Below are 27,879 nucleotides of genomic sequence, written 5' to 3' on the forward strand. Positions count from 1 at the left end.
TCAGGCCTGATACAACAAGAAGACACCGGCATGATAGACACTTCTTAAAGAAACCAGTGTGATGAATACCGCCCTCAAAGCGCATGATCGCCATATTGATAAAGGCATCAGTTTCAGTCCCATAGAAACTAATGTAATCCTTCAGCAGATCCATCATGATCCATTTTGTCATATAATAAAAAAAGAAAAAGATATAAAACGACATAAAACTAAAGTGTGATTTATGTGGCCTTAGGATATCGAGTAAAACAAGCGAGATAAATGGGAAAAGTTCTGAATAATAAAGATTTTAATTTATGTTCTGTATCGAGAGCGGCCGACTAGAGGGGGATTATGTAACATGGAGATGTAATTGTACATTGTACGGTATATTATTATAGGGCATGGCGGTAAACAAGATTCTGCCATAATAACATAGTACTAGTCATAGGATGAATGGGATGAATGTTATTATTTATTTTAATGAAAAATGGGTCGTTGTCACCATACAACATGGACTGGAGAACTAAGTCACGCAATGGGGCGGATTTACATTATAAAGAGTTGTCCGAACTACTGTAGGGTTTTTTTCTGGGTAAGGCTAGGTTCACATTTCTGGACAATGTAATAAAATGATATGCAGGACTTTTTCAAGCATATAAACAAGAGGAAAGAAAGTTAAAGTCAATGTGCACCATCTGTATATGTCATTTTATTTGTTTTTCAGACCGTTGTTCTGATCTTACATGGCTATGATTGAATAGCGGAAATGTGAACTTAGCCAAAGACATGTGTGCATGGGTGTAGGCTTTGCCATCTGGTTAATAGTGGTCTGACCATTGTGAACCGTGTCAGTGCCATTCCCTTTCCTTCATTCTCCATGTACCCACCAGGCCCATACATTATAGTCTAAGGTGCGGTTCACACCTGCGCCCGGTCGCCGCTTTCAGGTGAAACTGGACAGGGGATGGAAACCAAGCGGTCAGTTTTAAAACCCATTCACTTGAATGGGTTTGTAAAGGTGACTGTCCGTGTCTGCCTGCGGCCTGTCCGCGGGGAAACCATTTCTTTTAACCGGACACAAAGTCCTGCATGTCCGACTTTGTGTCCGGATAAAAAACAGTTTCCCCACGGACAGGCCGCAGGCGGACACGGGCGGTTACCTTTACAAACCCATTTAGGTGAATTGGTTTTAAAACTGACCACTGGGTTTCCATTCCCTCTCCAGTTTTGCCAGGGCTGAAGACGAATACCCCACAGAATGCACAAACCGGACACCAGGCGCAAGTGTAAACCGCCACTCAGTCAACGGGGCACAGAACTTTCTCTAGTGTCGTGGCACTACACTGATGACCCTCTATTCTAGAAAATAACCATGGACACAGAGGTCACCATCCAACCAATCCAGATATGAATCCCTTATTCTAGCCTTTTGACATCACTATCCTTTACGGTAGAGGCGTAACATGAAGCTTTTGGACCCCAAAGCCAAATGTGTACTGTGGGCCACATTTACCATGTACTGTCTATAATATTGTTGTCGTCTTATATTGTAGAGCAGCTTCAGGCCCTCCTCAGGCTCCCGGGCCTAGTTGCAATAGCTACCTCTCCCCTCCCTATAGCTAAGTTCTGTCGAAACAGTATACACAACTTGTCCCAACATGGGCAAGACGTGAATACGGGGCTTATTGTCCTGTCCATCAAATTGGGAGTTATAAAAAAAGCCCAATGCAGCTTTGTGACTCCCATAGAAGTAGTTCATAAGCTACAGTATCAGTATAGCACATATTTGGCCAATATGGGAATACTCCTTTATGCTATCCCTCCATTTCTGAGTGTATATATCCTAGTCTGCAGTATATATATTACCAGTCTCTCTCCTTGGCATCCGTATCCTATCCGGCAGGAAGTCTCTGCTGAAAAGCTCCACAACAAATACAGTAGAAGCGGCGCGGTAAGACTTCCTGCTGGATATTGATGCCTATGACGGCTCGATCTGCCAATGAAGCTTTTCAGTCACTTACTGCAAGGCGCAAAATGGTGCCTGTAGCTGAAAAAGGAGAAGGACAACGAACTAAATGTAAAGGGGATGAGTTTTCATTCATACGTGGAGACGCGCTTTAACTGTGAAATGTATCACCATTTTTACCAGTTTAGATCCTGAAATACTTCACTTTTTTCTTATCATTTTTTATTTTCAGATAGTCCATTTTTATATTCTAAGTTTTGTACTGATTATGGCCGCGGCCATCTTGCCGGAGCTTCTCCTATGCTCTGTTAACAGCATTTAGTGATATGCTTTACAGCACAGCATGGCCATCGGTGGCAGCAATAGTCTGTAGCCAACTCATTGAGGTCTATGGGAGAGTTTTGTAGACATGCTCAATGTGAGGAGGCATAGATAAGTTATGACATCACAAGGCTATTCTTCCTCTACTTGTATTATTATGATCAGCGCCGCCGTTCCAGTGTTATTTCATTTGTTCACCATATACAAATGAGTCTTCTGAAAACACGGGGCGTTGTCCTTTACTCAAAAAGTATTGGGTTGCCGTCTGAAGACTCTTCCAACAACAGCTCCATCTTCTTCTCCCGACCATCTCTTCGCCGCGTCATCGGCCATGTCTTTAGCCAAAAGAGCCAACTGCCTATGTCCTTTGGCCATTTTCCTATGGCCATCAGCCATAGGAAAATGGCTGATGGACATGCGCGTTCGGCTCTGTTGGCTGAAGACGCAGCCGATGACAAGGCAAAGAGACGATCAGGAGAAGAAGATGGAGGCGTCACTGGAGAGTCTTTGGACAGCACAGGAGACACCCCCCTGTGCTTTTTGAAGACTCATTTGTATACGTGAAAAAACAAAGCAACACCGGAACGGCGGTGCGGATCAGAATAATAAAGGTAGGAGAAGAAGAAACATTCTTAAGACTATTCTTACGTGGTCTTAGTTCAAAAAGGGATTCTAATGATAGATTCCCTTTACCCCATAGGCTTGAAACACCCGACTTGCATGTTGAATAAAAGTTATGTTTTTGAGGATGGTGGAAGTGTTTGGGCACCGTCTGAACACTCTTGGAGATAGCACAGGGGGCGTTCCCCTTTTCTCAAAAATTATTGGGTTGCGTCCCCTATGCTGGTGGTCATTTGGAGGGTTAAAACAAGCCAACAGGTTCTCTGTAATATACTTATTCCATTGTGTACACCCCAATAGAATACTGTATTGAATGGGAACTGGAGAGTTCTTGGGGAGGCAGAAAACCTATCCCTACTTACCCCATTGCTTTCTGCCCCGGCCTCCTGTATACAGCCTTGGCACATTCTAACCTTAGATCAGAACTTCTTTTCTGACTTGTTTGCATTCATAAGGCGTAACTGGGTCATACATCACCTGAAACCTTACCATTTCATGTTAATGCGAACCCCTGCAGTTATACGTGAATGTCATATGGTGTGCGCTTAAAAGGTATGGCCTAGAAATAATTCATGGTTAGTATTATACTTAGGCTCAAAGACAGAGGAATAACAATGTATGTAAGCTGTGGAATATACAGAACGATGGGTGAGAAGGGATTTTAAGAAATGGTACTGGACAAAAGAAACAAGATCGAACAAGAGGGGTCTGGGGGTCGGGATTAAAGACTGGAGGAATTCAATGGCAGATGAGCTGAGGAGTGGTAAAATAGACTCAAAAAGCAGACTATATAATAGGGAAACGTTATATCTATAGTCACCAGATTACTATTGATGGGAAATATGGATACGTACCCCATACATATATAAGAATAGATGTTAGATCTATATATAGTTGTTATTTTACCCAAGTGTTCTCCAATCCTATATGCTACATATACTTGAGAACGATTCCAATATACAATGTAATAAGAACTGAGTTCCGCTCCTTTTCCGCTCTGTGCATCTTCCCCACATGACTTTGTGTAACCATTTCCTTCTATTCTCCTTTACTAGACTTACTAGGAGTGAAGGACAACTTTCCTTTATCTTCGGTGTCTACTGTATTCTTACTTTGCTGATGCCTCTATGTTGTGTCTCTTTTCCTCCTTTGCTTTCTCTTGTCTTTGGCCTGTGGGCAGGGAAGGCCGTATGGTGGTGCTGTCCTTGGTGCTGGGTCTCTCCGAGCAGGACGACTTTGCCAACATCCCAGACCTGCAAACTAATGGGTCTCAACAGAACCAGAACACTCAGGGCGAAAAGAGGTAGGAGGGGGGAGCGCAAACGTGCCCTCCCTGTGGGGGGGTTGTAATGCAAGAGAATGTATGTTAAGTGTGGAAAATGTTACCGTATTGTTCAGTTTTGTAAACAGTCACTGCTTTACATATCTTATCACGGTTATATACAGTCTCTGTGTTTGCATGGGTGCAGCTCTGTGTGTCCTACTAGACTGTTGGCTATACCTTAAGTGCTAAAATTAGTATCTGATGGTCAATACATAGGGCCTATGTAAAGGATGTGATGCTGATACACAATGTAAAATAGTTGATATGCTTTAGAAAACCGGTTCTGCCGACTTTTATCTCACCGTACATCTTCACCAACATGCATGCTTGGCTGGGCATGGCATGTGCATTGCCAGACTCCTCTTACAACGTATCTCCTAAGAACATAAAGATTAGGCAGTTGGACAGTAGCAGTCGGGAAATGTCAACAGGCCCATACATATTAGATGGTTGACTGGACCCATCGGAAGGAGGAGTATGACCAAGACTCTTCTGACAATTGGCAAGTGAAAATAAGGGAGCTCCTATATCGTTGACAAAAGCTTGATGTATCTAATTGTGCAAAAGGACCCTAAAACTGGCCATATGGCTTGGCTAGCTTTCATCCGAGCCCCCTACACATGCACTCTCACCTCAATGGAGCAGTGACTTGAATGGGGAGGAGTCACAAGAATAAAAGGAATAGGCAGTTGAAGTCCAAATGCTCAACCCTTATCTCCTCAAGTATCTGCTATTGGGGGACAGTCAGAAGACCTCTCAAGGTCCTATCGAAATTTGGTGGGTTCAGCCAACATATGTCTAATGTGTATGGCCAGCTTAAAATGGAGAGAACTCCAGAAAATTACTCTTATATTTGTCGTAAGACCTCTATATTGTGTTTCATGCCAGGAATCCGATTTTAGACTGGTTCTCTATGTAAATATTTTAGCACCGTGGTTCCAATGGAAGCGAAAAAAAAACCCACAACATGTAAATGTATTATTACTATGTAAGTACAACAAGAAAATAATTATGTGCCGCGCTATCCTCGAGCTGCTGAGAACAGAGGATGCGACACCAGGGGGCTTGTCCGGGACACGAACTCGAGGCTTTTCTCTCTGCCAGTTCTTCTATTCAATTTGTTTCCCTTTGTTGTAGTGGCAAGGGAATTTATATTCTATATGAAGAAATGTACAAGTGTGTGCTTTCTTATTTAAGTAAACATTCACCGTCCTGTTGCACAACTCACAACGCGAGCCATACAACCAGGACCAAGAGGTCAGACGTTGCCCAGAAAATATCATCATAGCCACAAAGAATCCATCAATGGGAGCTTTCTAGTTAAATCATCTGTGACTGAGAAGTGTGAAAAGAAATGTAGACATTTGGCTGGAATCGCTTCTCAAAGTTAGCACAGTGTTAATGAAGTGGTCCAATTTTCACTCTGAGGTTATTTATATTCTTCCTATACCACGCTACATATATTAACACATTAATGCTGTCACTGAACCACAGTCTGTCATGCGGATCTTCCAAATATAAAACCAGAAAAGGAAAACAGAGCCTCAACCTAGAGCCCGCTAGAGTGACGAACATGACGTATTTCAGTCTCGATTCCCCATCGAAATGTGGGTGTTAATTCTCACAGTTTCAATATCTGCTGATGATGTTATGACAGTCTACTTAATGAAGATTCATACACCTAGGTATATTTATCAGGGTATAAAAATACAGAGCGTTAGCCCTCCTCGTAAACGTGTTGCCTAGTAAGTGAAGGCCCCAACATGAATGAAGAACGGAGATGACACCTAGAAACCCTGGTGGATTACGCCGTGTTCTTACAAGGGCACAATTCCATGAAGTGTAACCTTTCTCAAGTCTGATTATCTCGTGGTGAGAGAAATATAATCCCTGGTATATTGAACAGGGTATAAAAATACAGCTCCCCATAAATACGTTATCTAGTAAATGAAGGTCCCAACATGAATGAAGACGAGAGTGACGCCCAGAAACCCTAGTGGGTTATGCCACGTTCTTCTTACAAGGCCGCAACCTTTCTAAATTATCATTACTTGGTGGTGAGAGAAACATAACCCCTATTGAGACAACTGGAAATTAGACATCAATGGATAAAAACTTGTTTACCCCTTAAATAGCAATGAATTCTCTTGATCTGTCACCTCAATTACTCCATCTTCTAATTGGAACTTAAGATATCATCTCTTATTAACAATTGCCTTATCTATATTTACATATCACTCATGACTTTATTGTTGTGTATTGCTCGTAGAGAACATCGTAGCTAGAACAAGTCAGTGCGAAAAGAGAATATCACTCCTTGACTTACTCTACGTTGTTTTCTCCTTTGGCCATTTGGGTTCCTTCGTCAACTTTTGAATAAATTGTCTATGACAGAAATCATTTCTACTAGAAAAGATGAAGATATTGGGGGGTTTTATTGGAGATTCTCTACGTATTTTGGGTTTACATTGTATAGAGAGATACTTAGACATTAGGTTAGGGATTTCGTCTACTTGATTTGGTCAAAACAACCAGGGGACAATGATTATGGAAGGTCCACCATGTCGTAAATACCTGGGCACCTTCATTTAGGGGAAAAGTGGTTTGGGGTGTGCCTTAGCTTGATCTTCGCTCTAGATTCCCAAGAGTTTACATGAAAATGGGGCTTCAAAGGTGAATAACAGAGGCATATTTGGAAACTCTAGAATCACCTCTATAAGACAATGAGATTAGACTTAGAACCAATCTTCTACTGACAGATTCCTTTTAAGCTGACCATGTGATCATATGAGCGATCCCTCCATCAATGGTGACAACTAAACTTCCCGATCAGGGCAAAGCTCAATCTTTCTGTACAAGTGAGTTATTGGAGAGCAAGGGGCCCGTACAGGGTCTTGCACAGGGGCCCTCGGCTCTGTTTATGGTTCCTTCACAAATCATGTAATGAGTAGAGATGAGCGAACACTGTTCGGATCAGCCGATCCGAACAGCACGCACCCATGGAAATGAATGGAAGCACCTGTGACGCCGGCCGGCCACCGGCAAAGTCAGTGTCACAGGTGCTTCCATTCATTTCTATGGGTGCGTGCTTTTCGGATCGGCTGATCCGAACAGTGTTCGCTCATCTCTAGTAATGAGATGAACAGATATTAATGTTATGTCATCAATGTCTGACTAATGTGACCCCTTCCCATTAGTAGAACAAAGCAAAGTGCCATTAAGAAAGTGCCATCTTGCTTTCTCCAGAGGCCACTTCATAGCCTCCTTATAGTCAATGGCCATACCCCTATGAAAATTTTTTATCCGCCTTAGTAAAATGTGCCAAAACAGAATCATATATGGTTTACTTTCCTACAATAAGCTATCAAAGGTATCTACAGCTCAGTAATAAAGTGTGAACGTGGCCCTACAGCGTCTATAAGAATAGAGAGAGTTTAGAAGAATTTTTCTGCAGTAAACTATTGAACTTTCTATGTAACAAAGACCAAATCATGCTCCGTAGCTAAGAAACAGTGCAATCTACATGGCAAGCAGCACTGCGGGTGTCCATCAGTTCTCTGTCCAAGCCGAATTCTTTCATCATCAGTTTGTTTTAGGCGTCTACACAGAAAAAGTAGCTGGCGTCCAAAGCTTATATAGACAGATACATAATATATATTTTCTACGCACCCCCTGCCTTGCCTAATTTGATACGCAGACTTCCCAACATTCAGGATTTATGAGTAAACCCGCTTGGTGCCTTGTACAAGAACACATTCTTCAAAGTAGTGAACCAAGACAATGATGTAAGCTCACTCGCTTCGTCTTGAAGGTCTATAGAAACCGTACACGATAATAATGGCGATATATTGAGTACTTGTATGTTAGTGGGGTGTAGTATCTTACGTAGCCTGCGGGTGGTGTTATTTGGCCTTTCTAGAGTTTTAAGAGCCGCGACCTGCACCGTAGCATCTGTTATACCAGATTTCTTACTGCGGTTTAGGACATTCCGTGGACAGTAGTTCTTCCCAACCCCACACCCATCTGCACACTTGACTTACCCAAATGGGGAGAGAGGGGTATACTACTACTACAAGACCCCTCTGGTGGCTGCTCGGGCCCTTCAGTATTGCTTCACAGACAACATAACTTTACATTCATCCGTCACCTATCCCGTTTGCAGCTCGCGGTTTTGGAAATCGCAACGTGTCAATTATATCTACAGAAACACTGGCCTATAGGTATAAATGAAGCATCACATCACATCCAATCCTTCTTATCCCCATCATCATCTGTCAGGACACCCACACACATCAGATACTCAGCCAGGCCTGGTGAAATCGGTGGGTAAGATGAAAATAATCCCTGCCACTTTCTCTTTACTTCGGTTTTACATCGTGTGCTAATTTCCCAAAGTTTCCCACCACTTTCCATCACGGTAAATGTGTCAGGCAGTTGCATCTTGTTGTACTTCAGCAGCTCCAGTGCGTTTCTTAAAGAGAACCTTTCATGTCCTTGGGCATTTTATATACCACTAGAAAGCCGACAGTGGCTGAATTCAGCTTTCCTGTAATGTTCCCAGGGGCTGAAGATATCGGTGCCGTTACCGATGTTTGCCCACTGTCAGAAGGACGTTCCTCACAGTCTAGCTGGGCTGTGAGGAACATCCCCATAACTGTACTCGTTCATAGACTACTATTGAGGGGCATCATAGCTGGGCCCCCTCTGACAGTACAGGGCTATGGACGAGTACAGTCAGGGGGGGGTGTTCCTTACAACCCAGATAGGCTGTTGGGAACACCCTTCTGACAGTGAAGAGATATCAGTAACAGCACCAATATCTCCAGCCCCGGGAAAGCCGATAGTGCGCTAAATTCAGCGCACTGTAGACTTTCTAGCAGTATATAAAACCGCATGTGCCAGAGGACATAAAAGGTCCTCCTCAGGATTAAATATTGATGACCTATCCCTATGATCAGCTGATTGAGGCTGCGGCGATGTTCCGGTGAGCGCTGCTTCTGCTTCATAGTCCAGTGACGTCATGTCCTTTCACCAATAGGTCATCTATAACTTAGCCTTGGATAACCCTTTAATCCATCTGCACCTTATTGGCACATTACAATGCAACACATACCATGGCCCCAGTATATATTTAATGCATACCATCATGGCGTCTATTAGCGATAGTCAATTTGAGTGACTTGTGCTTTCTATCTATTTACTGTACATTAGACCTTAGAGTTCCTATTCTCGGGGATAAGAGTTAAATTCTATTTGCGGCTCCGCTGCTAATTGCTTATTAATGTGCATGGTTGACCAAACCTGCTTGTAATCCCGGGAGATTTTCTGCATGAAGCGTCAAAGGATTAAGTTAAAGCTGTAACCCTTTAGCTCCAATCCTTTATGTGATTGAAGGATTTGCGGCACAAGATCCCCGAATCCATGCACATTCCTGCAGCGGCTTTCTAATTATCCATATGGAGATCTCAGCGATACCTATGACCTGCAATGTGCTCTGGATCTCTACGCCCGTACATGATGATATGACAAAGGCAGAGCCCAGTGCAGCCGGAAGCAGCATGAAATCCATTCTTCCAGAACACTAAGACACATTGCTAAGGCTGTGGTTACACAATCTGGGATAAGACATGACTAAAGAATGAGCCATCCATATATGAGCCATAGGCACTAGATGAGCAGTTAGAAAGCTCCCATCCACCCAGTGGTGTAACTAAAGTCTTGTGGGCCCTGGTGCAATCTTTTGTCTGGGGCCCCCGACCTCATCCCTACAGCGAATTCTTGATAGTGATGGTTATGGGTACAAAGAAGTTTAATCCACCTTAGTGTGGTTAGGGGAATCTATGGGTCTCCTTGGCTTATGGGCCAGATGGAAGCAATCTCAATACTGATGCTAGTGCTTATGGGCCCCCCTAAGGCTCCTGGGTCTTGGTGCAATGCACCCTCTGCACCCCCAAAAGTTATGCCCCTGGTCACACCTGAGCCCTGGTGCATATAGAGGGTCCAAAGACCTCACTATGACATAAGAAGATACCAGTATCATAAATGGCATATGGTCTTCCATTTGGATGCAACATTTTGCAACATTTTGCAATAGATGGAGCATGTACATACGCCAGTATATAAAGTCCTTACACATCGATAGCATATCTAGCAATGCAGATGTCAATATAGCCTTAGAGATAGATAGATAGATAGATAGATAGATAGATAGATAGATAGATAGATAGATAGATAGATCGGTCCTATAAAGAGAGATCTATTCATAAACAATATTATTAGGGAGACACATAATATACTGAATTGTATTTCAAGACCTCTTGCCAGAGATTAAGGAATACCAGGCGGAGAGCACTATGACCCTGTAGGTATACTGTAATATGCTGCACAGTTTGGAGGTGCATTGCATTCGGTTTTGTAAGCTGCATAGTTCTCTGTAGATTTTGGACATAATTATACCTGCTTCTCCTTCCAACCTGAGGGATTTTTTGTGGGTTTTTTTGCGAAATTCTTTTTGGGGTTGTTTCTGCAGTATTATCAGCTTATTCATAAAACAGCAGGTAGGAAGCCGAAAACAGCAAAATCGTAACAGAAGACATAAATAAGAAAATGAACCTTTTCACTGGAGCATAAAACGTAAATGACGGCTTTATGTTAAATCGCAGGTTTACGCCTGGAACTTGCATTATCAGCAATTCCTTAATGGACTGTCCTCCTACTATTTGAATTGCTTCTTTATCCAGCTCAAAATTCCTTACATCTGCTTTACCTGGGGAAATCAGCAGTATTCGGTCTGTGTAAGGATTAGAGAAAAGGTTTTGGTGACCCTTAGGATACGGACACATTGAGACCACCCCTCTGTTCTTTGTAGGCCGCTGATAGCAGATGCGAGGTATTTAGGTTCCCCACTGCAGCTTGGTTGTGCTCGTCCAGTCTTGGATGTGCACTGGGGTATTACATGGGTCTGTAGAGGGATTCATGAGATACTAATACACTGTCTACCAATAAGTATTTGGACACCTGTGGTCCGAGCGGCATGAGCGGCAATTACAACCTCAACCCTCCGAGGCTTTCCACAAGTCCTTGTATGACGGCTAGTGGTATTTTATTCCATTCGATTTGGAGAAGACAGGTAAGTTCTTTCACCGATTTTGCACGGCAGCTGCACCCCTTAGTTTGGCGATCCAACTCGTCCCAGAGGTGCTCAATAGGGTTCAAGTCTGGGCTCTGGGCAGGCCAGTCCAGTCGGGTAACCTGATTATCACTGTACCAAGCCATGGTAGACCTCGCAACATGACAGCTGGCGTCATCCTGGAAGTAACATTGGTCCGACCCATAGAACCGCCATAATGTAGGAGGAACACTGTTATCTAAAATAGTGCACTTGGCATCGGTGTTGAGTTTACCATGCACTGGGACCAAGTCCATACCAGGAGAAACCCCCAGACCATAACTCCACCTCCGCCGAACTTTACTGGGTGTCCAAATACTTATTGGTAGACAGTGTAGAGGGGTAGGTCAATAACATGTAAATGAGAAGATCTATTTTGCTGTATACCCCTCCCTTATCTGGGTTATTTACAGTAGTGTTTGCTGCTTGGACCCATGCAGAGCATTTTGTAGATTTTCTTATGGTCTTTTTGTACCATATTTTTAGTATGTATGCACATTTTGGTGCCATTTTAGGCATTGGCTTATGCATCTTCTTGGCATTTGTCCTATACGCCTTTGTGTAGGGCTGATTGACCTTGGAATCTGACCTTGCATTAAAGCAATGGCATCTTTCCTCTTGCCTGCAGCTTTATTCAGATGTTCAGACCTAATGTATCTCCAGCTGTTGCGAGGCCAACACTGGCAGGCATAGGGGCTGGCAGTTTAGTGGCAGCTGGGTAGTCACAGGTTGCCTGCACGTATTTTAATGACTGATATTAGCCATGCACTATACGACGCCTGAGCGGGCCTATAGCTTTCCTAGGAACCTGTGTAATATATTTATTTCACAGGCCTCTTCGTACCAGACAATGGCCGTGCTTAAGACTACAAGAGCCTAGTAAAAGGCCCATTGGCTAAGCTAAGAAAGCTGGAAGCTGCTTTTTTGTACAGATAGCATTCAGCAGCTGCCGTTCAAGGCCCGGGAGACAATGTGAACATGTTCGTCAGCAGAAATCCACTGAGGTAAACTATAATTTTTTTTTTATCCATTTCTAACTGAGGAAGGATACATGTGCAGAGCCCAGGGGGGTTGTCTGGGATGACGGGATGTGGACTGCTGTCCAACTTACTAAGCGCAACGTTTGTGAGATAACAGTAGCTGGCTTCCAGAAATGGCCGTGTCATGGAGTCACAGCGCGCCGCGCGAATTTGTGCTGTACAAGTGTCCAGTAATTACATTGTACTTAGTCTCATTGAGATTTCACTACAGCCATAGAGAACATTAGCGTGTTTAGGGCAAACTCTATTCTTGGCATCTCATTTAATGTACACAGCTGGCACAGGTACCACATTGTGTAGGCCATAAAAGCGGAAGGAAAGAGCACAATAGGAGGAATAATCACTGTATACCGTATACCGCGACGCTTATATAATGTGAGACATAACCTCAAAATATTATTTTCCTATGGTCCATATAGAGACTTATAGTGACAGTGATGTCAAAGTGCGAGAATAATGACTATAGTGATGTCACAGTACAGGATAATATACACAGTGATGTCACAGTACAGGGATAATACACACAGTGATGTCACAGTACAGGGATAATACACACAGTGATGTCACAGTACAGGATAATAGACATAGTGATGTGATAGTATAAGGATAATGTACATAGTGATGTCACAGTACAGGGATAATACATACAGTGATGTCACAGTACAGGGTAATGCACACAGTGATGTCACAGTACAGGGATAATACACACAGTGATGTCACAGTACAGGATAATACACACAGTGATGTCACAGTACAGAGATAATACACACAGTGATGTCACAGTACAGGGATAATACACACAGTGATGTCACAGTACAGGGATAATACACACAGTGATGTCACAGTACAGGATAATACACACAGTGATGTCACAGTACAGGATAATACACACAGTGATGTCACAGTACAGAGATAATACACACAGTGATGTCACAGTACAGGGATAATACACACAGTGATGTCACAGTACAGGAGAATACACACAGTGATGTCACAGTACAGGAGAATACACACAGTGATGTCACAGTACAGGGATAATACACACAGTGATGTCACAGTACAGGGATAATACACACAGTGATGTCACAGTACAGGGATAATACACACAGTGATGTCACAGTACAGGGATAATACACACAGTGATGTCACAGTACAGGGATAATATACACAATGATGTCACAGTACAAGGATAATATACCCAGTGATGTCATAGTACAGGAATAATGTACAATATCACATTACAGTACAGGGATAATGCATACACACAAATATCACTGTGTAGACGATGACATCACAGCATATGAAGAAAGTTATTATAATGATGTCACATGCAGGCATTATGATGTCATTATGAAGTGCCTTGATATGTCGAGATCTCCTTCCATCATCCATAGTTGTCGCTAACTGCACCCTAGATCTTGTTGGGGCCCCTAGCTACTATGTCTTCTCCCTTGGTAGTTATACCCACAATCTGGGCAAGGTGAGACCCTAAAACACTAAGCGGTAATGTCTCATATGAATATGGCAACACATGTAGGATTGGATGGTAACGTACAATAAAAGCAGTATGTTTTGCTCACATGCTTATACACATTTGGAAAGAAGAGAGACAGAGTGTTTTGTATGCGGGGTACAACCAATCATTGCGATCTGCGGGGGGCTAATTAAGGCTTTGGCATTGATGAGGCAATATATTAGCGTCATATGCCTGCCTTGTTATACCGCTTCCTACCGAATGTTTAGTAATACAGCTCATACATACTAGGTAACACATAGCTCTGGGTCAATCACCGTGTCCAGGATACCGTAATGCACACCAGTCTATGCTTCCAGTTATGTTATCCAATATACTTATATAAGCCATCAGGGCATGCATAGCTGACTACGTCTAATTATGGTGGGGTGCGGTATTATTTATAATGGAGGTCATTTTTCTTTATATTGTCGGACTATGTGATATACTGTTATACTGATTTCTTATGAAGCCTTCATTTTCACCTATCCAACATACCATACATGTGTAGTATTCATATCTACTAGTTCAATAGGGCCTACACAGCTTTATTAACATATGTGATGTACATAAAGGGAGGGGACTCCCATAATCTAATATAGCTCACAGTTGGATGCTGCTTCGGAGCTGAAATCCTACAGTGTTCCTTGCCGGCTTGATGGTACAGGGTTTCCTATGGTAATATACAGTCAGAAATCTTTACACCAACTAGAACTAGGACTAAGTTCAAACATGGCAACTTCTGAAAAGAAAACCAGGCTATGCTGCCCTGTCTGAAGGTAAAATAAAGTAGTGTCGAGCACCGTGACTCCAGCCATATATAATTTATTAATCAAACTTTATTAGATGCAAATCGAACCCTATGGCTGATTGACAGCTTTCTCCCTATGCACAGTAATACAAGGACTCCAGGTTCACACAGCGTACGATAAGGGCTACTTTATATTGACAAATAAAAATCTATGTCCGCCACTATTTTATGCTTCCCTTAGGGCAAGTCAAACCTTATACAAGACTGGGGTCTTCCGAATGATGAGCACAAACTGTGGTGCCCCCAGTATTCAGGGGTAGGAGACTCCTTGCTCCTTGCTGCTGCTTGACAGCTTTCTCCCACTGTACAGTAATACAAGCACTCCAGGCTCACACAGTTCCCTTATCTAAGGCTGGAGTCTTATGTATGATAATAGTGCCCTCACTATTCAGGAGTAGTAGGGTCCCTGCGGCTGATTGACTGCTTTCTCCCTATACACAGTTATACTCACAGTAAGGACTCCAGGCTTTCACAGTAAATGATACAAAGCTGTGTCCGTCACTACTTTAGGATGTCTTCAGATAGGACAGCATAAACCTGATGACATATTTCCTTTAATACGTTAAAGTAGACGGCTTTGCCCAACTATATTGTGTTACTATAATGACAAGTTATTGGTGTGCACATTGTAACACATATATACTTACATGTAGTAAAGAGTCCACACAGGACGGTGCTGATAGATTTCTGGATTCAGTTACACCCTACAACATTGACTAACACATTGTTGTCTATATGTTGCTCTATACATGGGTAGGGTAGAAATACGGTAACATATGAAGCTAAATCCACAATGATGTTAACATGGTAGTCAAGCCTTAATAATACGTCTATTAATAGTGCAGCTTCTTTAGCACAGATGTAGCAGGGCTTGGCTTAACTTATTGTGGTTTCACTGTGATACCTGTCGTCCTCCAAAGACCTTAGGTTGCAGTAAGGAAACAGTTAAATAACAAATTCAGCACTGCTACGAAATAGATCATCAATACCAGATGTGTTGGGTCGGACGCCCAGCACCCGTATGGGTTAGCTTATATGCAGAAAATGAAGCAAGAAAAAGACAGATCTGGCTAAGCCAAGTGAATAGAAGCTGCAGTAACCTGGCCTGACCACTACATGGAGAACGGCGCTACCTACTTCCTGTTTCATTCTATGTGTCAGCTCATCACTGATCAGATATTGATAGGTCATCACATATATCCGATATTCGGCTAGGGCTACATGGCAACTATGGCCAAAGATCACACAGCAACTAAAGAAAGTGAATGTGATTGCAATGCAACCCACAAGACCCTACTGGATTTCTCCCGACTATTGTGCTGCAGTCATGGTAACTTGTAGATCACAACGCAACTACATTCACTTACATTAGTTATAATGCAGGAGGCGTGATACAAGATTATTTAGCCCTGCCGCCTTAGCCTAATAGGTTATCTTAAGTATATGCATGTACAGATATAGGGGATATAAATTTCTCAATGTTCTTGTGGTTTTATATAGGACTATAGGCAAACCTTAGTATATTATCTTTACTCGGAGAGATAAGGCAGAGCTTCTTAGCGTTAATACGAATTGTGAACTTTGCAATTGTGTTGTATTACCATGTGCTATCTCGCATTATTCAACGATGCTGGATTTGGTAAGCCTGTGAAATGGCAGAGGCATGAAACATCAATAGACTGGTAATGGTTGCGATAACCCGCCATACCGTATTGTAATTTAATGGGATTGCAAATATATATATACATCCTATCCTACTAATATCATAAATGTGAAAGTTTGGATGTTTGGATGTTTGTGTGTTTGTTCCTCAATCACGCAAAAACGGCTGAACGGATTTGCCTGAAATTTGGCACATACATAGATTGTAACCTCAATTAAAACATAGGCTACTTTTTATCCCAGGAAACCACATGGCTTCCCAATGGTATGAACGAATTAATGTTCACACTAGACTAAAGGAGCTTTGATGACATCATCACAGGTCCTTGAGCTGTTCTCGGATAGGATCACAATATTGTGTGGGCGGAGTTACACGCTATTTTGTGGGAGGAGGTATATTGAACCGGACAGCGTTGAAGATGCTGAAAATGGAGTCTCATGGATGGTGAGGAGAGAAGAGAACATGCAGGCTGTGTGTCGGCAAGAGGGGTATATGGGGTATAGAGTTTGTGTAAGACGGGGGACTGTGATGTTCAGGCTCTGATGGGGGGGAGAACTGTGGCAAATTTCAGCAACATCCGCTCAGCCATTTCTAACACAGAAGCTGCTCAGACACTGACATAAGAAAACCCCTGTAATCCAAATTGCCAGATGTAGCAGAGCTTAGGCAGAGCTGTAGCACAGCTGGGTATGCTGTCCATATGCAGAGATGCAGATATAGCGGGTATGCTGTGCATATGCAAAGATGTAGCAGAGCAGAGCCGAGACTCAGGAGCAGGTGGATCATGGACAGCAGCAATTGGCTAAATAGATCATCGGCAACAACAACACGCAGACTTAAGCCAATTGACGTGACTGCACAGTGGAGTTGGTATGTGTGTCTTCTGAGATGTCTTGTCTCCGCCATAAACCAGGACGAATGCTTCAAGGCTGAAATGTTCTGTGCGTCCGATTGTTCATCGAGGACTTCATTAGTGTGCGTGTCGATGTCACGTGTCGGCTCCTTTGTCCCTGATCCCGCCATTCCTCACAGTTACTTCGTCCAATGCTATAAGTAGAAGATTTCTACCTCCTTTTTCTGTGTTTTCTTACCATTCTAGCCGCTTACATATGCTGATTTATTATTCATAACGGCACAAATGCTAATCCCTCCCTAAAAATCTAAATGTACTTACAAAACCCCTCTAGACCACTGATAACGCACAGACTGGCCTAGTTTGCACATCTCGAATGTAAATCGACCACCTCCCAGGGAGCACATCTCATAGAACCAACTTTAACTACCCCTCAATAGATATTTCTGTAACATTGGCCTAGATTCATCAAACCTGGAGAAGGAACATGTCAAAACCCCGTACTCTTCTATGAAGGCAGTGTATAATAAAGCAGTGACTTGGTGAGGCCTAGTCAGGGGTTTTGCTCGGGTTTCGCTCGCCCTGACATACCCTTCATATAAAATCTGTCTCTTATTTTGCAGCCTTGAATGTTGCTTATTCAATGTTAACATGTTTGTCTGCGCTCTCTCCCTGTCCGCTCTCTACCTCACCGGTTTTACGCCGGTCATTGTATTCACTAACTTTGACCTCTTTCACACACAGCTGTTTGTGCATCTCCCCGTATTCCTCACTGCTTTAACCCCCACCCCCAACCTCCTTCCAACTTTTCTCATTCGCCTAGATTTTTAACAGGGCGCAGATCCTTTTAGCCGCTGGCTTTGTGACTCACCAGTGCTGAATCCTAATTTTATGTAACCCCATGTCTCTGTTTCTCTTCTTCTTCTGTATTCACTGTATAAGCTGGTCTTTTCTCAATGTGCTACTGCTCTGCATGCAGCGTCCTGCCGTCCGTCCGCATCAGTGAATGATGTCTCTGCTGACCTCTGCACCAGTGTCTGACCTCTGCACCAGTGTCTGACCTCTGCACCAGTGTCTAACCTCTGCTCCCTCACTTCATTCTTTCCCTTTCAGGGGGACTTTGGAACCCAAGAGACTTTCTCAAATTGCAACCCAAAAATGAGCAATTTCAATGTGCAAATATATGATTTTTTTTCTGACTATGCATATATACAGTCCTATGAAAAAGTTTGGGCACCCCTATTAATCTTAATCATTTTTAGTTCTAAATATTTTGGTATTTGCAACAGCCATTTCAGTTTGATATATCTAATAACTGATGGACACAGTAATATTTCAGGATTGAAATGAGGTTTATTGTACTAACAGAAAATGTGCAATATGCATTAAACCAAAATTTGACCGGTGCAAAAGTATGGGCACCTCAACAGAAAAGTGACATTAATATTTAGTAGATCCTTCTTTTGCAAAGATAACAGCCTCTAGTCGCTTCCTGTAGCTTTTAATCAGTTCCTGGATCCTGGATAAAGGTATTTTGGACAAACAATTCAAGTTCAATTAAGTTAGATGGTCGCCGAGCATGGACAGCCCGCTTCAAATCATCCCACAGATGTTCAATGATATTCAGGTCTGGGGACTGGGATGGCCATTCCAGAACATTGTAATTGTTCCTCTGCATGAATGCCTGAGGATTTGGAGCGGTGTTTTGGATCATTGTCTTGCTGAAATATCCATCCCCGGCGTAACTTCAACTTCGTCACTGATTCTTGAACATTATTCTCAAGAATCTGCTGATACTGAGTGGAATCCATGCGACCCTCAACTTTAACAAGATTCCCGATGCCGGCATTGGCCACACAGCCCCAAAGCATGATGGAACCTCCACCAAATTTTACAGTGGGTAGCATGTGTTTTTCTTGGAATGCTGTTTCTTTTTGGACGCCATGCATAACGCCTTTTTTTTATAACCAAACAACTCAATTTTTGTTTCCAAAATGAAGCTGCCTTGTCCAAATGTGCTTTTTCATACCTCAGGCAACTCTATTTGTGGCGTACGTGCAGAAACGGCTTCTTTCTCATCACTCTCCCATACAGCTTCTATTTGTGCGCTGTATAGTTGACCGATGCACAGTGACACCATCTGCAGCAAGATGATGCTGCAGCACTTTGGAGGTGGTCTGTGGATTGTCCTTGACTGTTCTCACCATTCTTCTTCTCTGCCTTTCTGATATTTTTCTTGGCCTGCCACTTCTGGGCTTAACAAGAACTGTCCCTGTGGTCTTCCATTTCCTTACTATGTTCCTCACAGTGGAAACTGACAGGTTAAATCTCTGAGACAACGTTTTGTATCCTTCCCCTGAACAACTATGTTGAACAATCTTTGTTTTCAGATCATTTGAGAGTTGTTTTGAGTAGCCCATGATGCCACTCTTCAGAGGAGATTCAAATAGGAGAACAACTTGCAATTGGCCACCTTAAATACCTTTTCTTATGATTGGATACATCTGGCTATGAAGGTCAAAGCTCACTGAGGTTACAAAACCAATTTTGTGCTTCAGTAAGTCAGTAAAAAGTAGTTAGGGGAATTCAAATCAATAAAATGATAAGGGTGCCCATACTTTCGCACCGGTCAAATTTTGGTTTAATGCATATTGCACATTTTCTGTTAGTACAATAAACCTCATTTCAATCCTGAAATATTACTGTGTCCATCAGTTATTAGATATATCAAACTGAAATGGCTGTTGCAAACACCAAAATATTTAGAACAAAAAATGATTAAGATTAATAGGGGTGCCCAAACTTTTTCATAGGACTGTATGTATGTATATATATATATGGCCTTTGTCCTCGAGATTTCTAAGGAAATGTGTTATATTGTTACAGAGGCCTCACCGCGTGGTCAACCTTTCAATAAGATACTCTCCAGTATGGACATACATGCATAGAAATGGATATTAAACCACCAAATCACTGCCCAACAATACATATATAATAAACCAAACTTTACCATAGTTAGACTTAGGCTAAGGCCCAACGTTGCAGAAACGCAACTTTTTTGTTGCAGATTTTGCTGTGGTTTTTCTGAACCAAAGCCAGGAGTGGCTACAAAAGGAATGGGGAATAGGAAGTTCTTATACTTCTACCTTCTGCTCAATCCGTTCCTGACTTTGGCTTATAAGGGCCCCTTCACACGGAGTAAACACGCGTGTATTTTGGCAAAATACACGTGTAAAATACACGTGTAAAAATCTGACTTCCATTGACTTCAATGGCATTTTTTTTTACACGTGTAAAAAAACACGTCAAAATACACATCAAAATACACGTCAAAATACACGTGTAAAATGTCATTGAAGTCAATGAGAGGGCCCCTTCACACGGAGTAAATGCGCATGTATTTTGGCAAAATACACGTGTAAAAATCAGACTCCCATTGACATCAATGGCATTTTTTTTTTACACGTGTAAAAAAACACATCAAAATACACGTCAAAATACACATGTAAAATGTCATTGAAGTCAATGGGAGTCTTATTTTTACACGTGTATTTTGCCAAAGTACACACGCGTTTACTCCGTGTGAAGGGGCCCTTAAACACAGCCACAAAATCTGCACCAAAAAAAGCAGCTTTTCCACAACGTAGGGCCTTAGGCTAAGGAGTCACGTTGCGGAAACGCAGCTTTTTTTGTTGCAGATTTTGCTGCATTTTTTTGAGTCAAAGCCAAGAGTCGCTACATAAGGAATGGGATATATACTGGCAGTTCTTATAATTTTCCCTTCTGTTCCATCCACTCCTGGCTTTGACTCAAAAAACTGCAACAAAAAAAGCTGCTTTTCTGCGACGTGGGGCTTCAGCCTTAGCCTTAGCCCTCACATTGGGAAAATGCAGCTTTTTTGGTTGCAGATTTTGTAGCGTTTTTTTAGCCAAAGCCAAGAATGGCTACAGAGGGAATGGGAAATATATAGAAAGCTCTTATACTTCTAACTTCTGCTCAGTTTTCTCCAGGCTTTGGTTCAAAAAACCGCAACAAAATCTGCAACAAAAAAAGACTACGTTTCTGCAACGTGGGGCGTTAGCCTTATACAGTTATCCAAAAAGGACTGATAGCCATGGCTAATAAATAGCAGTGGCCATACACCTTTAATAGCGGGCAGATGAATGCTTGTTCATCCGGCAGCTTTTCCTTCCAACCCCCTTATAAATATGCATGCTCGGCTTGTTCTCTATCGGAATGACATCTCTTGTAGTAACTGAACTCCCCTGAAAACAAAAAGGATAGAGAATGTAAAATTCAACACGCCGATCCTTCTTTCCCTCAATACCTGAGAAATCAAGATACCCCCATAGTCAGGTGACACGGCAATTCGTGCCGCACATTAGTGTGTATGGGTGCATTGAGAACAGTGAAGTGTTAAAATTCACCCCTCACATACAATAGAAAGATTTATGAAATTTTCATGACATATGCTTCTTTTTGTGTAGCATATGGCTCCAAAATCCAATCCAAAATTTTCAGCACTGTTTTTAGACGTTCCTGGGCACGTTTCTTGGCACATTGTGCTGTTGATTTTAATGGGCTATTCAACGCTGCCCCAACGTAAGGCCCCGACCTTAATTGAATTCAAAGGCCTTTATGGGGAAAATACGGCCTATCTGAGGAAGGGTTTGCCACAGGCGAGAGGAGAATACTAGCATTAAAAGATTGAGAAAGTGAGTGGTTTCCTCCACTCCAGGTATTGAAATTCCAGTTAATTTATTCTATTTCATCCAGCTTCTCATTGGTGGCTTATATCCATGCTGTGACTTCCTGCTTGGATAGAGAGACATAGAACTGCTCAATGTAACGCCTGAGCACAGCTATTCTAATGGCTTAGGCCCGGTTCATATCTGCGTTTGGTATTCCGTTCGGGGAGTCCACATCCCCCCTGAACGGAATACCAAACACATTGACAAGTGGTGAGCTTATGAAAGCACACAGACCCTATAGACTGTAATGGGGTCCATGTGTATTCCCACGTGGTGTCCGCACGGAACATGCGGAGAGAAAAGTACTTCATGACATTATAGTCTATGGGGTCCGTGTGCTTTCCTAAGCTCATCTCTGTCAATGGGTTCAGTATTCCAATCGGGGGTCCCCATACGGACTCTCTGAACGGAATACTTAACGCAGATGTGAACCAGGCCTCATACAGAGTCCACAAAAACTAAACTGGAAACTAAAACCTGACAGCTTATGTAGTCTTAAATCATCCAGAAGGTTCACATATATATAAAAAATACATGTCCTACAGTGCAAGACATATTCGGAAATAAACTTGACATTAGAAGAAATGTGTTATGTAGTACGGATCTGACCTGCCGCATTGAACAGCTGAGCCTTCTGACTCCTAAATGTAACAGAAACCATATTAAACGATGAGACGGAATAAGCCCAATAGATAGAGCCAGCACGGGGCCACGACTTGGAAGCAGCCATATCTAGAAAAGCAACAAAGCCTCTAGGGTCTGTTCTATCAGTAAATCCCTGACAGTCAGTCATGTACGCGTGACTGCCAGGGCAAAGACTGACATAACAAACCTTGACAGATTACAAAAAAGAGGACAGAAATATACTCACATATCCAAGAATCATCACTACGAATAATACCGCATAACCTTATATTAGGATATCCTACATAGCTAAGACATCCTCCAACCTTACGTTCCCCTTTCCAATGAGCTAGAGTTCAATTGGCTTTTAACGGTAGACATAAAACGCCTATATTCTCCATCACTCATTTCATGCTGCCCCAGATCTGCGGTAAGGCCAGGCTTTCAATAAACATCTGCTAAATGTCACAGCATGTATGGCTTACTGACTGGTTTACTGCCGAAGGTCAACTTGGGCCAACTCCAATACCCTCTCAGGATCAATGGCTGATGCTGGCTTCCATTAATCCACTTCCCAGGCTATGGCAGGCAATTCCAGTGTCACCTTTAACATGTGTCCTCTTTTCTTCTTTAAGATTACCAGCAGGTGCCAAAACATCAAATACATCCGTGGTGCCGGGACAAGCGCAACCAGAAGAAGGCGATAAAAAAGCGGACCAGCGGTCATCAGTGTCGGACCTTGTGAATTCCCTGACCAGCGAGATGCTCATGGTGAGTAGACCAGTCCTTGTGAATTGCTATATCTCTATGCTCCGGAGCAGATTGTCTGGCGCTTGGTCTCTGCCCATGTTGTTGATCTCCAATATTTTGAAATAAATGACTTATCCTTAGAATATCTGATTTATTGCGGTCCAACTCCTGGTACCCTGACTAATCTAACTGAAGTGGCCATGGCGCTCAGACAAAAGATCAAGTCACAGTGCCCTAAATAGCATTGTGGCCGTGCCTGGTATTGCAGCTTAGGCCCATACACTTATACAATTAGGAGGACCTTATTATGTGATATCACTAAGAAGAGGTTGCTGAGCTAGCCCAAGCATCGCAACATCTTCAATTAGCTTATCAGCAGGGGTCCTAGGAGTCGAACCCTGCACCCCATCCATATGAAGATCTCAGAAAATCCCTTTAAGTCATGCATGACTTTAAAATGTTTGTCTTCCATGTTATTCTGTCTTGCACACTCTATAACGTTCCCCTGGTTATGTTCTAATTCCTTCCCATTCCCCTGGTTCTTTCCTCTCAGTCCTCTTAGGCCTCAACTGCGTATGGTATTCCATTTGGTGAGTCCACATGGGGACCCCCAAATGGAATACTGACTGCATTGGCAAGCGATGAGCACTGAAAGCCCACGGACCCCGTAGACTATAATGGGGTGGTGTCGGCACGGAACATGTGGAGAGAAGAGTACTTCATGAACTACTACGAGTTGTGCGGACACCGTGTGGAAAACAGACGGACCCCGTTACAGTCTATGGGGTCCATGTGCTTTCATAAGCTCACCGCTTGCCAATGTTTTCAGTGTTCCATTCGGGGGGTCCCCATGTGGACTCCCTGAACAGAATACCGATCCCAGATGTGAACCGGGCCTCACTCCCACAGGACTGTACTGTGCTGTGCCAAAATAGCCTATACATAACCAACATATACGTAATTTACATAGCATTGCATACTTTGTATCTATATGTGAATGTTCCTTTCATAGGGCATCCTTCCCCTAGGCTTGCCCAAAGAAACGGGGCTACTGTGTCTATATGTAAATGAGGCACTGCCTGCATTAACCTGTGCTGTTCCAGAGGTACCAAGAGAATGGAGGTCACCCTGACGGTCCTCCGTGTGCGAGATTAATGTTGAATCAATAGGCAGCCACTGAGCAACAAAGTGGAGAGGGCTGATTTGTTCTTGGCATCGCTCCAGATAGTGCGAAGCAGAAATAACATAATAATAAAAAGTTAGAAAAAATAAATAGAAAATATCTATAATAAGGCAAATTAAAAAGGTATCAAGAAAAGAAAGAAAACTCTCATGTAGCAAAACAGCTAAAAAATAAAGAAAAATGCAGTTGACTTAGGGCCCGTGCACACAACGTCACGCGGCGTTAATTCTGACACATAAACACGTGTTAGAGTCAGCGCTGCAAAACAGAATCCCATTGACTTCAATGGGTTCCGTTTAGCACGCGTAATACATTGAAAAAAGCCTCCCGTTGATTTCAATGTGTTACGCGCGTAAGATGGAACCCATTGAAGTCAATGGGATTCTGTTTTGCAGCGCTGACTCTGACACGTGTTTACGTGTCAGAATCAACGCCGCGTTACATTGTGAACACGGGCCCTTGCGTCCCTGTCCGCCCTTTGGGTTTCCATTCTAATCCCAAAGGGCGGACAGGGATGCCTCTCCGTGCAGCCTCTCCGCGGTGAAAAGGGTTTTTTGCACGGTCACAGACTTTGTGTTGGTGCAAAAAAACCAGTCCCCTATCCAGTTTCTCCAGGGATTAAGACGGCAACTCAAAGGGCAGCCAGCGGCGCTAGTGTGAACACCGAATAACTTTGTCCTCTACATGGACATCTTTGTTGCCACATGTTGGAATAACCTAATGGTGACAAGTTCTGCCGCCAACATTAGCAGCTTTTACTGGCGCCAGTTCACTTGACCTTCCCACATTGGCTCCAAGGTCACCTTGTCCGATGGATCCCCAGACTCCAATATAATGACAGTAACTATAGTAAAATTACTGCTTGCATTTTGAAGAATGGAGAATTATTTTTGAAGGTTTGCTCATCTATATTCATGGTAGGACTCACTCACTTAGAGATTTGCATCAAATCAGAGCAATTTGCATAGAATTTTTAAAGATTTTTTCATCTCTAGTGGCCAGTAGCATCAAGATGGAGTAGAGGGGTAATGAGACAGAAGGGAGACCGAAACCCTAAGACTATAACGTTCAATCCATCTTTTTCTGATATCGAGCTATTTCTAGCACAACGGATGGCAGATAGTGTTTCTGCAGCATTGATAAAACAGATTAAATATCCCGAGGATGTGAAATCCAAACCAAGCTGCCTTAAGCAGGGGAAAACGAAATGCATTCATTTTACCAGCAGCCACGGAGAGAAGCAGACGTGCCAGATCCTCCTAAGTAGCATTCTTCAAGGGTTAGCTAAGTGAGATACAGCAAAACTGAAAAGCTTTGGATTTCTTAACACCTTCCGATGATGAGCAACTAAATATGTAACAGCGGAAAACGGGAATATTACAAGTTTAGGAATCTGAGCCTTTGTAGGAAAATACCTTTGTCGGAAAATTCCGTGTCCCAATTCATTTGGCTTTAGAAATGAAATAGATTATTAGCCATGTTGGAATAGCCTTAAGAAAGGCTATTCTTCGCCTACATTTAGATGTCTTCTCCGCGCCGCCGTTCCATAGAAATCCCGATTTTCATCAGTATGCAAATGAGTTCTCTCGCAGCACTGGGGGCGGGCCCAATGCTGCAAGAGAACTCCCTAGCACCGCCTCCATCTTCTTCAGGAATGGCTTCTTAATGCGTATTCTTACGCCACTGGGGGTCAAACTTCTAGGCATTGGGCCTTGGGCAGAGCCGATTGCGTATGCCCACAGGCCACAAGAAAATGGCCGCTTGCTTACTGTGTAAGCGGCCATTTTTTCTAAAGGTAGGAGGTAGGAGAAGAATAGGCTTTCTTAAGGCTAGTCCTACGTGTGACCAACAAAAAATTTGAATTTAATGGTAGAATCCCTTTAAATTGTGCCATGTAGACAGAGGTCATGGACAGCAGTCCTACTATCTGTCCCGAGAGGGCAGAATTAAAATGAAGGGTAACATTTGGAGATGAACGAATCGAAGCTGACGAAGCGGAATTCAAAATAAATATTCGATTCCGGATTTCCTTACACTTTTTCTAAAAATGGCTGCTGCACGTTAGGACGTGGCACAAGGAACTCTGGGAATGCGGGATCACCCACAGTGCCATGTGTGCAGCCAATCAGCAGCCAGCTCTGTGATGTCACAGACCTTTAACCCCTTCACGTCCGCCCACGGCATCAGGATTGGGTGTTAGCTGTAACTGACAGCTAACACCCTGTTCCATAACGCCCCGGTTTTAACCTCTTGTATGCTGCGGTCAAACATAACCACAGCATTCAAGGGGTTCCACCATACTACATGTCCCTCCAGGGTCCCACGCTGTAAGATTTGGTGGGGGGGGTGCCGATATACATCTTCTGCAGCCCAGGGTCTGGCTAGTGACCCTGGGCTGCTAGTACTCAGTACCTGGTTGATCCTGCTCAGAAGTGAGGAAGTCTGCCTATGTGTATGCACGTGTACTGCAGTCTATAGTGCTGGACCAGCGATCAGAGCATTGTTGGTTTAAGTCCCCTAGTGGGACATCACTAAAAAGACAGCAATGTACAGTGATCTACACCACTATACAGGCTCTCTGCAGCCAGAAAACCTGTTTTTTTTAACATGATTTGCCACAATTTAATTCAGATCGAATCATATCAAACCAAGATGCCAAATCGAATTTTTGAAAAATTTGCTCATCTCTAGTAACATTGTATTGCAAAGCTGGAAGCAAATAGCTCAGGATCACTATTGACAATAGATGATGCCCCTGCACGGTGACCTCCAATGAGACCCACAACACTATCTCATAGAAGTAAATGGGGGAATGTATGAAAATCTGCATCAGGATTCTTGCATTGAAAATTTCCAAAATAGGGTTTTTGCAACATTTAGCAATTTTATGCCACTTCCTCTGGGTGGTCGGTTGGTGGGAAAGTAGGTGTAGTTAGCTTGGCGAGATAATGTGCTCACTCTGGAGGGGTGGGGGTTAAACATATAGTAATATCTCAGGACAGAACTGGGGATGACCATGTGTCTCAGAGTTGGAGAGTAGGGTTGAGCCGATCTTGAGATTTCAGGATTTTTTGCTCAATCGCCGATCGGGATCCGATCTTTCCCGATCCCGATCGCTCAAGCCTAATTATATATTATATATACAGTGGGATTGAGCCGATCTTGAGATTTCAGGATCGTTTTTAAAATCTGATTTTCAATAATTTTCCAGCCGATCCCGATCACGATCGTGAAATTTGCTCGATCACCGATCGGGATCCAATCTTTCCCGAATGCTCAACCCAATTGGAGAGGCAGCAGGGGAGACAG

The 27,879-nt window shown here is 43.0% G+C and overlaps 1 protein-coding gene across 5 annotated transcripts in view; it reads left to right on the forward strand.

Moving 5' to 3' along the window:
• The window catches only part of SYT7 (synaptotagmin 7), a 310,992-nt gene that overhangs the window by 228,273 nt on the left and 54,840 nt on the right, over positions 1–27,879 (forward strand). For 3 of the 5 annotated variants that reach the window (XM_075281379.1, XM_075281382.1, XM_075281383.1), the window contains 2 exons: positions 4,071–4,193; positions 23,273–23,408. In XM_075281379.1, coding sequence (XP_075137480.1) covers positions 4,071–4,193; positions 23,273–23,408 — 259 coding nt within the window. The remainder of the gene's footprint in view (positions 1–4,070; positions 4,194–23,272; positions 23,409–27,879) is intronic. The other 2 variants (XM_075281380.1, XM_075281384.1) reach the window with 1 other exon arrangement.

This window comes from Leptodactylus fuscus, chromosome 7, assembly GCF_031893055.1.
Source record: "Leptodactylus fuscus isolate aLepFus1 chromosome 7, aLepFus1.hap2, whole genome shotgun sequence".
NCBI classification, from domain to species: domain Eukaryota; kingdom Metazoa; phylum Chordata; class Amphibia; order Anura; family Leptodactylidae; genus Leptodactylus; species Leptodactylus fuscus.